The sequence below is a fragment of the Corapipo altera genome, unplaced genomic scaffold (genome assembly GCF_003945725.1).
Source record: "Corapipo altera isolate COAL_440 unplaced genomic scaffold, ASM394572v1 61305, whole genome shotgun sequence".
Classification (NCBI taxonomy): Eukaryota; Metazoa; Chordata; class Aves; order Passeriformes; family Pipridae; genus Corapipo; species Corapipo altera.
In genome coordinates, this window is record NW_020884909.1 from 388769 (window position 1) to 405497 (window position 16729).

Below are 16729 nucleotides of genomic sequence, written 5' to 3' on the forward strand. Positions count from 1 at the left end.
TTGCCTTTTGAAAGGTCAAAATCTAGGGAACAAATGATTGTGCATTTCTGATGGTTTTGTTTCTTTTACTATCCTCCACACATTTCAATAACAAACATTTCACAGGATCACTGTCATTTGACTTCTGCTGCTGTTGACTATCCTCCTCACATCCCTAGAACACATATCCCTAGGATTCCCCAGATTAAGGACTGCAGGGCTAGGCCCTGAAAAAAAAAAACCCAAGCAGTACCTTGGTTTTAGGATACTTATCACAAAGCAACTAACAGCAACATCATTTGTCAGACCAAAACCTCTACTGATTGCTTTGTGCATTACAACTCATTTATAACAGAAACAAGTGCTAAACACCTTGGAACTGGGAAAGAAGATTTCATATTATTTTGCACAAGTCTTGCAGACAGCAAAGGATTATGGACTGTAGAAAAATCAGGGCGATGTTTCTCCTCGTTAGCAAATGAAAGAGATTATTGTATTTCTCCAATCAGACAGGATGCAATCCACCATTCTAACCTGTCAGGAAGTTTGACTGGTTTGTTTTTTTTTTCTTGTCTGGTTTTGTTTCGAATCAGGTTAGTTTTGTGGTCTTGAATTCACCTTGCCATGTTATTGGATGGAAACAATGTCCAGCACAAAGCAAGGAACAGAGCACTGTGACATGCAGAAAGAGAACGGTCACCAGTGGAAATTTCTGTCTTAGCAGATTGAGATAATATAACTTCCTCCCATCCTAACTTACAAAATGCCAAAATTTCTCATTGCAAAGACCAAAAAGTGTCTTTACCTGAAGATACGCTTATACATTTCTAAAAGTTCAGAAATGCTGATATGCTGCAGACTTTAAGCTACAGTCTGATTTTGTCTTGCAAAGTAAGTGTTCTTCTATCTATTCCACTTACTGAGCCCAATCTGGCAAATGCAGCCAGAGGAAAACCAACCACAATCCCAGCAAGAATATGCACGCTGTTCCTTCTATCCTTTTCACCTAGGATGTGGGAAGCCCTTCCAAAGGAAGGAATTTAGACCAAGACATTTCATTCTCCCAGGAAGGCGATCTGACTGCTTACTGGTGAAGTGTTATGGAGGGGGACCCTACTCTTCCCTGCCTGACCATACCTAATATATCTGTCAGTTATTCATTTTGTCAGAAAGAGACAGTCACCCTTTCCTACCTCCACAGTCCTGGAAGTGAGAACTAACAGTATTCCCCTGGGATACGGAATACGTAAGTACTTTGTCCAATAACTATGAAAAGTGGAAGAGCTGCAACTTAAAATGCCTGAGGAGTATCTTTTCTCTGTGAAAATTAAAAAAACTGTAGCACACTTTCATTTGATAATCACCAGATTCTTACAGAAAAATGAAGGAACTGAGCTTCTCACTTCATACAGTCTGTGATCCTGCTGAAGAGCTCTCTTAAAGCATTTAAAGAAAACTTTCTAAAATTCCAAGACCGGTTGAAAAAATCCTAGAAATATGCAATCTCAGAAGGAGCCACAAAATAAAATGGAATCTGAAAAAAAAATCTTAGAACTTTGTTGCTTACACTGACAATCCCAAGACTCTTTTTACCTAACATTCATGGCATCATTGCTAACACCCCAGAAACAGACTGGTAGAAAGATAAAAATTCACCTTACCCATAATCATCAATCAGGTGGGAACCAAGCACTACGACATCAAGCTCAAAAAACTGTGGTTCTGCCTTAATACCAAACATAATGGGAGCTAATTTTGAATAATCAGCACGGTTGCAAGTAGCAACACAAACACGAAGTTTGTGGTTGCTTCCATTCTTCTCCATGACTTCCTTTTGTTTCTGTTTCGAAAGGTTCTTGAAGTACACTTCCTGGCATAATAGAGAAAAAAAAGTGTGTCATTACTTGCAGTAAAGGGTACACTTCATGAACAGTACACACAAGTACAGTCCAGTACACACAGTAACCAATCCATTGATAACAGACAATTAATACCTTAAAGTATGTATCATCAGAAAATTTTAGAAAATAAGACTCTTTTTTTTAGTTAAAACTCAATATCCCTATTTCTAGAAATAATAAATAAAAACTCTGTGTAAACCATATTTAAGTATTAAGAAGTTCAGCTGTAATTAAACAGTAATTTTCCCTGTTCAGATGGAAACCTTTGTATAAATAGAAAAATTACTCTGCCTTAGCATGAAAGAAAGAAAATCTCATATTCCAAAACCACAGAATGGAACAAATTGCTCAGATGCATCCACTGAGAGACTCCATGAATGAAAAAGAGAAAGTTTTTGACTGAGTTGGTTTACATGTCTTTGTTAAACATATTTTGGTCAGGTAAGGCAAGTTAAACATTGACTTCTAAACCCTTACATACTGCTTTGTAGGCCAAAGTACATTAAGATATTCACTAATACAGTATTGGGTTACAATAAATCTGTTAAAAAATATACATATATATATATTTTCATATATATATGTATATATAATACCCCCAAATAACCCGAATTTCCTCTCCTCACAAACAGAAATTACGAAGGTGTTAGCAAGAGTTTATCAGACCCACCATTTATAAGGTGGCATTTGTTTGTTTTTGTTTTTTTTTTTTTTTTCTCCTCCTTTCAAACATAACAGTATTTTAAGTAAGTATCATCCTTTTGGTATGAAATCTAATGTTATGTCAGATTTTCACTCCATTTAAAACGGTAAATAAACTTTTTCCAGATTAATGCACAAGGGTTGCTTATCTCTGACTCAGAGCAGTATCCATCTCTACTGGTTTTGTCAGCTAGGGAAGCTCTTTCTGAGCACTTGCACTGCAAAAGAAGCACGAAATTGCTCCTTTTAGTATTGTCATGTGTGTATTGTCATTTCACACTCCTTTTAGACTACACTTAGATTTTTTCAGTAAAGTTCCAAAAGAAAGGCTACTGTGACATCTCACTCCTAAGAAACTTAGAAAATTCAGCAATTTTTCAAGGTTTCCCTATTTTTAAGCCAGATTAGTTCAGGTTTTATCACACACAACGAGAAGTGATGCTTTGGTATAATAGTAATGTTAGGGTGGTCAGGAAACTATGCCAGGTTGTCAAAGGTAAAAGATATTTCTAATCTCCACTTGCAATCCACTATGGTTCACAAAACTATTGGGTGCTGGTCATGTTTTTTCTAGTTAAACTCCAAAAACTGTGATTCCTGAAAGACTGGTTTACTCTAGCTTTCAGAATAAAACTGAGGTGACAAAAATCAAAGATGGTTCCCATGACTAAGCTCATAAGAAATGGCATTTACTCAAACAAAGCAGACATGGCTACTCCATACAACTTCAGTGGAACAGATACAGCCTGGAATTTCAGCTTTTGATTACCATGATGACTACTTAAGCTCAGTTTTATGGATTCAGCCATAAAGTAATAAATATTATTTCGTTTATATCAAGCCCCTTCATTTGAATTTACATTTGAATGTTACATCAACAGTAACATGTTAATTAATTACTGTTTCACACTTCCAAAGGATCAGATGATAATCCTTCAGGAAACTTAATTATTTATTCATGCTGAAAATATCTGCACCTATGTGCATGTATGATAGCTGTTTCAATTTAATCTTGCCCTTCTTTTTGTCCAACATGCTTGAAATATTTTAATGTACGTAAGAAATTCAGTAACTCACGTTGAAAATGTAGGGAGAGTAGTTTTCAGGATTTTAGATGCTGTATAAACATGAGTCAGAGAGCACGTTATCCTGTATCACTGAGTGAAACCTCAAATCACATTAGCCAGTCTCAGATATAACTGAACCACTGCTTTTCCTCATTTCTAAAACAACCTCTTTCTGGAGCAGGACATCCAGTCATTATACATGTAAAAGCAGACACTAATTCAAATAAAACCACGTACAAGATGTGAAGACCACTTCTGATACATCTATAAGCTTGTCTCTGAAACTGCACGAACAATATTAGAAGCAAATCTCTCACAGGACCCTTCAAGTCAGCCACTGCTGCATACATATCCTATACTCTATGAACTGAGAAGCTAAAGTAAGAGGGCACAGAGTAAGGAAGTGACAAAGCAAATTTACCCAGAGTTTGCTTATTCCAAGTTACCTGCCTGAGCTAGGACCATCATGTCCCCCCTGACAAAGCAGTTACCTTTTCATTTATGCAATGAAGGCTTTTAAGAAACAGAAAAATTTGTGTCCTCTTTTATCTTCAAGCATTACTTAAAATTCTAGAATCCTTGAATCTAAACCCAGAAAATACCATCTCCTAAAACAGCGAGTCTGTTAAGTTGTAAAAAAAAGTATATCTCACGTTGCATCATACCTAGAGATCCAACAGAACTGAATCACTAGACCACACATCTTTCCAGCCACAGAGATCACATTCAACTACAGTTGGTACTGGCTGCAGTAACAGTCTCTTGAAATAATTTTAGAAGTAGATGTGGAGACACTTCAAATACATATGAATTGACTAGAATCAAAAGCAATTCCTGGTATTTGTGCATTTCAACTTCTGCTAAATTACAGTTTCAGTACGCCCCAAAGCAGAATTATTTTTAGTACAGCCTTATAACTCTGTACCACAATAGTTTCAAAAAGCTGCCAAGTAAGCCATGCACTGCCCTTGGTGCAGTTTTTCTATTGCTGTTCATTTTAAACACCTGGTTACCTGAAAAACCACAATATTTACCCCAGCAAAAGGGAGGTAACAGTACAATATAAGTGGTAACTCTATGTGGAAATTTACCACTAATTAAACTAGTCTACTGCTTTTCAGGTTAAGCTGGACATTTTCTAAAGAATGTATGGCTACATCACAGTTCAATAACACATATAATTCTATCCCAGCTCTGACCTATTCTGAACCCAAAGCAAAAATAATTCTGTATTTTCAGATAGCATTCACTGCCAACAGTAATGGCAAAGTCCCTTCAGCCACTAATAGTAAATTCCTTCAAGCAGAGCTGTAATGTCCTAGCTACATAATTTTGTTGCCACTATATTTTAGAATTTATTAACAGCTTCTGCAGGCAAATCATCTATTTTCAGAACTGTTCACCAAAATTACTTGAAATAATCAATCACTACAGTTGTCTCTGAGTTTCCAGATGTTTGATGATATACTGAGTTTTATCTACACAGCATTCTCTAGTTTGGGGATCTTCCTCTTCCAAGATCTACCTCTTCCACCTTGCAGGGACTAACAATCCCTAGCAGAAAGGAAAAGAAATAAGGCAGTGCTCCATGAGGACTACTTGAAATAATTAATCTCTACACCTTTGGTTTACTGCTCTTCCATATTCCATCCTAAGGCTTTTAGACTATTGGAGGTTCAAGGACTTTCTGAGACTGGGAAATTCTGGACCAGCCTTTGAAGCGACCAATGAAGCTACTGTTTCTGTTAGTAGTCTGAAGTGCACTAGATACGCCTTGATCAGTGTTTCATAAAAAAATTACACCATGTGTATATTCTACATCTGCACCTCTGATGTTTTTCAAAATCAAAGAGCCTGCAACACTCCCACAGTCTCTACACATGGCTGTGTGTTTGGGGTCATTTCATCTTCCCACTCGCTTTGCTGTGTGGCAAGCACGCAGGATATTCTGCCCCAAATTCCATGCACCAGTATGTGTGTTCCCAACACCCTTCTTTACCCGTGGAGCCATCAGTTCTACACTGCCTTCGTGCACACACACCCCGGGCCTGCTCCTGCATCCCAGTGCAGGTGACTACACACCCTTCAGACGCCCTCTAACACCTCTGTGTGGGTGGGAAAGCACTTATCACCCTGTGTGCCTGCGATGGCAAGAAACCCTTCCCACCATTTTCCCTCAGGGATGGGATGGACCTCTTCACTGGGCCCCTTCCTGGTGTTAGGGAACACACCCCTGCCCCCCTCCAGCATATCGATATGCTTAGAATCACAGAATATCCGGAGCTGGAAGGGACCCCCAAGGATCACTGAGTCCAATCCTTAGCCCCGCTCAGGCCCATCCCCAAGAGTCACCCCATGTGCCCGAGAGCGTCGTCCAAACACTCCTTGAACTCTGTCAGGCTTGGTGCCGTGACCACTTCCCTGGGGAGCCTGTTCCAGTGCCCAATCACCATCTTCATGAAGAACATTTTACCAATATCAAATCTAAACCTCCCCTGACACAATTTAAGGCCACTCCCTTGCTACCCACCTGCAGAGTCTGCGCTGGTACTCCCTCCCTTCCTCATCCCTCACAGCCCGGGCAAACCCACGCCTGCACCCCCCGGACACCGCCCGTGCGCACCTTCCCACTGCAGGGAATGCCTAATCCCTGGGATTAGGCTGTCCCCCGGGACACGCACCTTCCCTCTCCAGGGGCTGCGGAATCCTGCACTCCTGCGACACGCACCTTCCCACTGCAGGGAATGCCTAATCCCGCACCCCTGGGACACGCACCTCCCCACTGCACGGAATGTCTAATCCCTGGGATTAGGCTGTCCCCTGGGACACGCACCTTCCCACTGCAGGGAATGCCTAATCCCGCACCCCGGGACTCGCACCTTCCCACTGCAGGGAATGCCTAATCCCTGGGATTAGGCTGTCCCCTGGGACACGCACCTTCCCACCGCAGGGGCTGCGGAATCCCGCACTCCTGGGACACACTCCCGCCCCCCGCTCGCTCCGTGCCGGCTCCAGGCGCATGCGCTGCCGGCGGGGCACTTCCATCCCGATCCCGATCCCGCTCCCGCCGCTCCCTCCCACCCCCCCGCTCGCTCTCCGGCGCGGCCCGCCCTGCCCCGGCCCGCATCGGCGGCGCGGTCTGCGCGACCCCGGCCCCTCCGGCTGTCGCAGAGGCTCCGCTTCCCGGTCACCTTTCCCCGTGCCGAGCCCGCAGGAAGACCCGCCTCGGCAGGAAGTGAGGAGCGGCTTCCCGCGGGCCGCGCCCCTCCCGCCGCGGGCCGGGGTCCCCTCGGCGGGGCCGGCCCCGCGCCCCCCCTGCGGGCTGGGCCTGCGGGGCGGGAGCGGCCCCGGCTGGCCGGGCCCCCGGGGGTGTCCGTAGGGGTCGCATGAAGGTTTGCCTCCGCAGAATCACAGAATCAGTTAGGCTGGAAAACATCTCCGAGATCACCCAGCCCAGCCTGAGACTGAAGGACGTGATGTCGACCAGACCATGGCACTTAGTGCCACGTCCACTCTTTCCTTAAACACCTCCACAGGGACGGTGACTCCACCACCTCCCCGGGCAATCCGTTCCAGTACCTAAACGCCCTTTCCTGCCACGAAATTCTTCCTATTGTGAAGAAATCCTTCCTAACGAGAAACCGTATCCTCCAGTCAGGACAGGCTCATCCTGTCGGTTTATGTATGGAATACCCCGCAATACATATGTGAGCAATCTAGTAAAAAACCTGCTGGATGACCTCACAGCTTCAATCGGGACCGCTGTCATGTTCAGAGCTTTTACAGTGAGGGCTGTCAGAGAACTGCGGGGTTGCTGAAGGAGATGCACAGCGAGGACAGACCCAGCCCACAGCAGTGCATGGAAGAGCAAGGCAGGTTGCAGCTGCAGGCTGTGAGGAACCGCAGCCTGTGAGGAACTGCAGCCCTCCACAGTCAGAGCACCTGCCTTGTAGCTCATGACGAGTGTCTGGGTGTGATGCAGGATTCTGTGACTTCGGTGTTAATTCAGCCAGGAGTGCCTGCATTTCTTTAATGATGACTTTGCTGGCACATGGCACAATCAAGAAAGCTGTTAAATGAGCTGTCAGATATGAGCTGGTCATCTCTGTGTTCCAGTTGACTATAAAAATGGTGTGGTTTGTTTTTTCAAGCTGGGTGTGTTTTGGGGTCAAAGTGCTCTCGCATTAGTGAGATGACTGTGACTTGGATCCTACTTCAATATCCTAGGCACCATGTGTAACAACAACAACTTGTGCCCCCTATATTCTGCTATGGAAACACCTAACTAAAACATTTTGGTAGCTGGTGTCACACCATCCTAGTACAATGAGAATTCTTCACCCATTTTTATCCCTCTGATTGATCTCACATTTGTGTGGCTGACGGTCTAATGTGAGCCTTATACCTGAACAAGCCTGTGCAACAATCAGCTATTTGGTACCTGCACTTTGACACAGTTTTTTAGTCCAGATTTTATCTTCTTTCATCCATATAACATCTGAGGGCCTCAAATCCCTTCTACTTTAGCCCTTTAATTAGTAGAAAAATTAGCCATAAGAGTGACTCCTGTGTCCAACATATCTAAAGGAAAATAGATGCAAGGAATAGGATAGTTGAATTCCTGGTCTTTACCAGGGAGAAGAAGTTGACTTTTCCATCAGTTACAAATACTTGTTTAGAAAGGCTTTGAGAAACAAATACCGAAGTCTTCAACTAGAAAAAAAAACAATCTTAAAAAGGGATTATTAAAGCAAAAGCCCTTTAAAACTTGCTCTTGGGAATTTAAAATTATGAAGTGACTGTTTCCCAGAGAGCTAGAAAAACATCTTATTGTGATGTTCAGAAAGTCCTCATACAGCTATGGTTCAGTGAGTCATAACTCCTCAAAGACTCATTGAGAATATTGCAGCACGCCCACTTCTTAAATTACCAGAGATCTTCACTTGAAATGCTGACCAAAGGTAGTAATAGCAACTGGGAGGCACCTTAGGTACAATTCATGTCCCATTTAAACTGTCTTCATTGTTCTCTGCATCACTAGATTTCCTTTGTGCATATTGCACATTGCTTAAAAACCTACGTGCATTCTGGAAATGTCATTATAAGTTAATTTGAATTGTCTCCTGTAAATGCTTTCAAGTTATGATAAGCTCACCAGTGTTATCTACAGCTGGTTTCACTGAAACAAAACGCTGAGGAAGGGCCTGAATCATATTTGAGCACTAGTGTATGGAAGTGTGAACACATGGACCGATTCTGAGTTATACTTAGTACTATCACAGCTATGAGCAACTGCACTGAGAGTTAATTATTCTTACAAGAGCGTCAGTGCATCTCTTGATGTGATTTTTCTGGAAATGTTCTAATGGTGTTTCAGCATGTTGCAGCATAAGGTGCAGAAGATGGGAGGAAGTTTACGCTCTGTTTGGTTATTTCTCCCCCGCTGACCTCACATACTCCATAAACAAGATGAAATTGATCTTGTACCTAAGTGAGCCCTGCCTCAAGTCTTTCCAGCAGAGAGATAAATGCTATGCAGAAAGGTAAGATGGGAAAAGCCTCAGCCCATGATCAGCCTGTTCCAGTCAGCCCTATGCTTTGTTGCTCAAAATCTCTAACGACACTCTGATGAAGAGGGCCTCTTGCCCTTGGGGCAGTAGTGGGGTTCCTCCTTGTGGCAGTAGTGGACTCATCAGAGGACTAAGGTCTCAGTATCCAGATAATTCATTGGCCCTCTCCTTATAAAAAAGCTATGCAGAAATGGTAAAGGCCCTCCAGAGATTAAATAGACAGTAGTGCAAAAAGTGAGGGAAATGCTGGAGATGAGGAGCTTACTTTTTTAAAGAGAGGTCATATTGCTTAAGGTCTGAACAGAAGAACCAAGATCAACTGGTTTGGTTTGCAGCTGGCTTGGACTCATTGGAAAGAGGTGAAAGGTGCTGAACTGGAACTGTCTGTGCATGACTATGTCCAGGAGATGGACAGTGTGGACAAACAGAGTCAGCAGCACTCTGATCTTCTGCACTGATGCTAAGCACTATGTTACTTCTTCCCTCCTGAAAGCAAAGGAATACGACTTTTTAAATCAATATCTTTAATTACTTCTCTCCCTAACTCTTCGTTTATGTCCATTTTATTTATGTCAAAACAGCTGCTGAGTGTAAGAAAGTGAAAACTTACGCTGAGATTTTCAAAAGCAGCTGTCCATGTCAATTCTGTACTGTCCAGCCTAAAGCACCTGAAAGCAACTTCAGTTTTAAAGGTAAGGATCACAGTGCTATCAGAAGAGCAGGTCCCTCTGGCACAGCCAAACCAACAACCTCTAAAGATTCTGGCACAGTAGTGCTCCGTGCTGCAAAGGCAAACCAGTATAAATATCCCTTATAGGAGAAGACCCAGTAACACGTTCTACACGAGATAAGGAGAATATAAACAGATACACACAGTAGGGAATGCATAACAAGTTTTCCCTTCCTGCATTTTCCTGGTTGTTCTTTCGTATGCTATGCAGTTAATAATAACTGTAAGCAACCACATCACAGCTTATATCTGATGTTCCAGAGAAACGGAAGAGATGACAATGACACGCTGAGGGAAGTATGGGGGTTTATTCTCTCCCCAGTCACAACACAGATCTCTCACATCTTTGCTCACTGTCTTACACTAACACCAAATGGGGATCTACATGTAGGTAAGACTGTTAGGCACAGAATTCCCAGCCAAGGGAGAGGAAATAAAAAACTATGTGAAAATTTGTTGCCTGTCTTTCGGAAGATGCTGTCCAAAGAAAAGCAGTGAAAGGAGCTTTCTTCTCAGGAGTGGCTGAGGGAGCTTATACCTCTCTACATAATACCTGAGAGGTTGTAGCAAGGTGGGGATCAGTCTCTTCTCCCAAGTAACAAGTGACAGCACAAGAGGAAATGGCCCCAAGGTGTGTGCCAGGGGAGCTTTATTATTGAATATTCAGAAATATTTATTCACTGAAAGGGTTATCAAGCATTGTAACTGGCTGCCCAAGAAAGTCCTGGAGTCCCCATCCCTAGAGGTATTTAAAAGATGTGTAGATGTGGCACTTAAGGACATGATTTAGTTGGACTTGGCAGTGCTGTGTTGGTGGCTGGACTCGATGATCTTAAAAGTTCTTTTCCAATCTAAATAATTCTATGATTCTATGTTACAATAAGGTGCATCAAAACCTGGGTAACAAGCAGAGTTGTGAATCTCATTGACGTAACTAGGAATTATGTAATAATTAATATAATAATAAAAATAAATATAATAAATCTATTGTCTGTGTTACAATATAATTTCACTTGCCTTTATCATATAAAATTTGAGTCAAGTGTGTCATAAGTAGCCAGAGTTGTAGGATGTGGTAGATGCATGGCATAAAAAAGCAACTTCCATTCTACGGGATTCCTTGCACAGAGGTGTGTGTGGAGTAGGATAATAGCCATCTGAGGCTGGAAACAAAGCACTGCAAAAAGTGCTGGAAACCTCAAGAGGGTGGGTTTTTTTTCATTTCTTTCAATCCCTAACAACTTGAGCCTTTCTCTTAATTTCAGCTGAAAAAAACCCACCCACAACATTTTTCTTTCCCACTCCCTCTCTAAAAATAAGGAAACTGGCCCACTTTTTGCTGTCATTGTGTGACTCACTCTGCTTGTGTGATTGGTTTAATCCCTCAAAAGGGTCTGTTTTCTTTATTTGTAATAAAAGCTGTTAAGGTTATGGTTTGTCTGTTTCTTCTGAAGCTCCAGTCCTTGTTCAGTCCTGCTGGAATAACCATGATTGGTGCTGCTGAATGTTGACACACATCAGACATCCTCTGGGAAATCTAACTCAGATCAACACACTCAAGCTGGCTTCAAATTAGTTGGTCTTGAACAGTGATGGCAGCCAAGACTATGGTGATTCTCGTGGTGTAATACTTCCTCTTAGTGTGCTGCGCATCTAAAACCTGCGATCAGCAGACAACGTGGTTTGACTTGGGGGATGTTCCAAAAGGAATGAGTACATATTCAGAGTATTTGGACATAAGCTGCTGTACATATTCAGAGTATTTGGACATAAGCCAGCAGGGAACCAACTTGATTGGAAGCTGTCATCACTAGGTAAGACAGTGGGTAGGTTTGCCAAATACCGGATCCCAGGTTCCAACTTAGCTACTGGTGGGAGAATTATTTGTTATGCAAACCTGGTTGGGGAAACCACGCAAAGAAACAGCCAAGTTTGCAACAACCAAGCATGCAAATGCCTCTCATATGTGGAAGTCCAGAAAGGAAGTTCTGTTAAGCTTTCTCAGTTCTGGTGATTAAGACTGCCTAATTTTTCTACTTCCAATTGACATGAAAGGTTGAAAAGAAAGTTAAATGTCTGGCAGGAAGGAGGAATATTGCACCAAACTCTGGCCGCTTGTCACTATTAATAAATACCTCCTGTGTTGTGAACAGGCCTGGAGATTCCTCTTTGCTCTTCTTGTCCAACTAGTGTTTTTGTTTTTCATCTCTCTTATCCCTTCTGAGGTTCTATGGCATCCTATCTGCACGCAGCTGCGTTTTCAATGTGACAGTCAGATGACAAATATTTGAAATATTGTGCCTTTGTTGATTATTGCTAATTTCTAATTATAAGGGCTACTAATGCTACTAGAAAATTAAAAAAAAAAATATCTAATGTCAGGACTAAACCTGTATTTATATATTTTTTTCAATATTAAAATAATTACTTTTGTGTGTAGTTTGTGGACTTTGGGTATTAACTGCATTAAGACAAAAAATGTGATAAAAAAAGAAAATGTGATTGCAAAGTTACAGTCACAGTAACATATAGTCAGTTTACAGTTTTGAAGAGAGATGGGGAAATTCCGAGAGAGACAGAGAACATAAAATGGGCAAAGAAGTGTAGCTACCCTTCACTAAGTTTAAATCTTCCTGTCTTGGAAGCTTGTAACATATTAGGTATTATTAGATGAGTTATTAAAATGTCTTCTTTAATCATCTGACTTTCAGAGCAATCATAAATCCTAAACTATTACACGGCTACTATAATTTCCTGAAACAATTTCAGGTTTTCCATGTGAAGAAGCTTGCAGAGAAGTAACGGAAAGCTCAAGCACCAGTCAAAAGTACAGTGGTATCAGGCATTACACAGAAGTACATCTTTAATTTTGGGTCAAAATTAAAATGTCCTCATTTTTTGTTTGGAGTATCTATAGCCCTTATTTTCATTACGAGCACGTCTAGAAACAGTTTTGTTTTTCCAAAGAAGAAACAGAAGTAAAAGAAAAGTGAAAACAAGGACACAATTTTAAAAGAGGTGCTAACTCCAAAGAGTGCACAGAAAGCTTTTAACCAGCAAACCTTCTGTAAATATGCTTTACTTGGACAGTAAATCAGGATCTTGATGATGAAGAGCAAATCTTTGGAATGCAGGATGACATATAGGAAAAAAAAAACCACAAAACAACCCACATAATAAATTGCCATTTGCTTCTTTCCTTCCTTCTTTTTGATACTTATCTGGGAAAAAAAGTCACATGAAGAGCATCTGAGTCAGCTGTTATTCTGGGATAGTCTCAGCTGGATTTGCTATCTATGTTATTTTATTAAAGCTTTGATTTAGTACTGGATGTTTTAATGAAAGATAGTTCAGAATTACAGAGAAATATAAGTAACTGCTAAAATATTCCCTGATTTTGCAGGAAGGGCAATTTTTCCGATACATGTTCTGACTTAACACACATCTCCATAGGCTCTGCTGTGTCCCTCCAGGAAAGACCACACACTATTATAAAGAGAGTAGCAGCCTATTTTCCCAAGGCCTTCCATGTGCCAGGGTAGAGGTTACTCAAAATCATATGGATACAGATTACTTTCTGACTGGCCTGGCTGCTGAGGCAGTATTTATAAGAAACTCAACCTGAATGTCCCTGACATTTGGCTAATGAGAATCCATGTTGTGAGAGGCTCTCCCTTTTACTTTTCCTGTGTGTTTTGAAACCCTCTTGTCTCTGAAAGGCAGTTATGAAATACTAACATTTTAGCATGCTCTCATGCCTGTATTTTCTCATACAGTGTTCTACGATCCATCTCAATCTTTTACAATGAAATTGTAGGAAAAAGCATACAATTCGACCAGGATTTTGATAAGGACGTTTTCATATTTTCAAAGCTAAGTAATTAGTGGAAAAATCACTATAATTGGCTTCTACCACATGAAATCATGGTGGTTTATGGAAAAGATTACAGAGGTCCTTGACTCTGCCCTAGTGTCAGTTTTACACAGCCCACAGAAATCCCCCTTCCGCAAGCAGCACAGTGTTGATGGGAATCAACTTTCCTTAGTTATTTCCCTTAGTGTGGGCCACCAACCTTCTTACCAGCTAAAATTCTCCAGGTTGCAAGTAGACTTGTTAAGTGTGATGCACTTAAGGAGCAATGCAGTAGATGTGAGAAATCTTCTGGTATGAGACTGCTCCAAAGTCAAAAAGTCCACTTAGTTCTTGTGTACTAACATTCTAATTTAAAGTCTTGAGGGAGAGGCAAACATTCTGTAGTTTTCATCAGCACCTTTGATTTCCTTAATATGAACGGGAAATTTTGATAATTTTCACTTTTGTCCCTGAGTTAGTTTACTCTTTAGCATCTGATGTACTGACATGGCGGTGTCAGATTTGGACTCAGAGCACCAGAGGAAAACACTGCTACAAGAGGGCAAAACCTGTCAATTAATTTCTTACTTAAAAATAAGTACAACAGATATGTTTTCAGTGCTTCTGGTAAATCCATTTCTTTACAGCCTAAATCTGAATCCTAGATGGTTGCTTTCACTGGTGAATATCCAAGCTGATATTTCTCAACACCTCCAGATTTCAGGGAGACCTGGTGCCAAATTTGAACTCAAAGCTGGCTGGGACACAAGAGGAAAGGGAGGATACCTAAAGAAACGCTTCAGAGAAAGAACTGCATGGTGAGACATTCAGATGCAAATGGAACGGGCCTTCTTTGCATAATAGGCACACATCTTTTGCTTTGTACTTTGGCAGACATCACTTCTTATGTGTTTTCACACCCTTCATGCATGCACAGAGCTATAGCCCCTGGTAGCTTAAAAGAGCCAACAAGCAGCCACAAAACCCGCTCTACAGGTGGCAAAGTGAACGGCCTGGGGCAACAGCATCAGCAGAACTGCTTCCTCCAGTGGGAGCGCTGGCCAAGGGGCAAGGCATCAAGACTACCTCTGTGGGTCTTGGATTGCCCTTTGGTTCTCTCTCCAGAGCCACCTTCTCAGCCTTTCTGGACTTGCTGTCCTTCTCCTTGCTGTATGCCTCTCCTCTGCCTTCCCCTCAGTGTTGCATTGACTTCACGTGTTACCTGAATGCCTTCTGAAGAAACCTACCTGAAAAACTACCCCACAGAGCTTAACTTGCCTTGTTATCCTGCCTGCATTCATGTCTCTTCTCCCAAAACCTGTCCACATTCTGCTTGAAAGTGAATCCTTGGAGGGTGCATGCCTTTCTTCCCACTGTGCCTGTATAGCATCTGGCATGGTGGGGGCATTCCTCATTGACACAGGTACATCAGCAAAATAAAACTGATTAACAATGCCAGAACCCTGCCAAGACCACCCTCCAGGTAGTGCCCCAATGTGAGTGAGTCTAATTTTTCATCTCCCAAATAATAGTCAAGACAGTCACAGTGACAAGGAACAGAGCGCTAGCTTTGGGAAGGTCACCGGCTTCCCACAGCTTGCTATGGAGTGGATAATGACAAGAGAATCCAGAAAGAATGGGCACAGATGGGCAACCATTTAGCACCGGTCTCCCGAGAACTTCTGAATGCCCAGCACATCAGCCGGCACGGCCCCAAATCCCGTGTGCCTGATGGAGGAACGGAGGTACGGAGGCGGGTCCCGCGTTGGCCCTGGAGACGGCGCCTGCCGTGACATCCTCTCCCCGAGCGGGCAGGGCAGCTCCCTCCCGGGCTGAATTAATTCCCACCTCTCCCTCCCGCGCAGAGCTGCCCCCGTGGCTGCCCCGGCCGCCGCCCCGCCCGCCCCGCCGGGCCCTGCGGGCACCGCTCACTTACGTGGGGGCCGCGGGCCAGCGGCTCCCGGCGCAGCGGCGCGTTGGTCCCCATGGCGGCCGGCGAGCCCCCGCCGCCCAGAGCCTTCCCCGGGCGGCTCTGCCGCTGCCGAGCCGGGGCCACGCCGCGGGAGAGGCACTCGGGGCTGGGAACACGCCGGGACCGCCCCGCAAGCGCCGCCCTCCGCCGGGAGGGGTCCGCGCGCGGCCGTGGAAGGGCCCGGGGGTGTCGGGCTGTGCGGGGACTTCCCGGGTGTGCCCGGCGGGTCCGGGCGTGCTGGGGCCCGAGGCTTTGGCACTGCGTGCGCTAAGGCCGTGCCGGCATCCCTGCAGGGCGGCGTGGGGAGCGGGGTCTGTGCTCCGCGTCCCCCCCCCCCCGGTATTGCCTTCTGGTGGCCTCCTGTGTCTCAGGGAGCCGTTCCCCTGCTGGGTATCCCCAGAGCACGCACAGAGGAGAGGAGAGGCCTCTCTGTGAACTTTACCCTCTAATAGCCATGACACCTTGCGAGTTTTAACCGTCACCAAGACTACCAGGATCTGGTCAGAACACCAGGAACCTGAGGCTGTCTCAAGGCAAGGAACTTGGGAAGTGTGTAATGCATCGAGCACGTGAGTCTTCCAAAGGTCTGGAAGACAGCAGCAGTCCGAACTTTACAAGTGTGGTCCCAGCTTCTTCTTGTCTTCAAGACAAGACCGTGTCTTGCTTGTCTTACTTGTAGCTGTACCTCTGACTCCTTTCAGGTCCTGGGCCCTCCATGTGTGCCCTGTCCCAAGGGAGCCCTGCAGTCACTCTTTTCATGCAGAGGCCCAAGCTGCTCTAGACACTTGTGTGACCCCTGACTTTCTGGGTTGTTTTGGAGTACTTGCAGTTCTTTCCTGACTGCTGTTTGAATTCTGACATATGGGCCTTCGTGTTTGCAGGGAAATTATTTGTCTCCAGCCATTCTCTCCTTTCCTGCTTGTTTTTCCTGGAACGCAGATGTTCAACGTATCAC

At 43.7% G+C, this 16729-nt stretch overlaps 1 protein-coding gene across 6 annotated transcripts in view; it reads right to left on the reverse strand.

The window, feature by feature from the left end:
• GNE (glucosamine (UDP-N-acetyl)-2-epimerase/N-acetylmannosamine kinase) overlaps positions 1 to 15833 on the reverse strand; it is a 32070-nt gene extending 16237 nt beyond the window's left edge. The window contains exons 1-2 of one of the 6 annotated variants that reach the window (XM_027653213.1): positions 15739 to 15833; positions 1641 to 1849 (exon numbers count right to left, since the gene is read on the reverse strand). In XM_027653213.1, coding sequence (XP_027509014.1) covers positions 1641 to 1849; positions 15739 to 15789 — 260 coding nt within the window. In that variant the 5' untranslated portion in view covers positions 15790 to 15833. Of the gene's footprint in view, positions 1 to 1640; positions 1850 to 3659; positions 4073 to 4095; positions 5993 to 6586; positions 6631 to 6840; positions 6917 to 15738 lie in introns of those variants that run through there. The other 5 variants (XM_027653216.1, XM_027653212.1, XM_027653217.1 and 2 more) reach the window with 5 other exon arrangements.
• Positions 15834 to 16729: the final 896 nt, after the last annotated feature.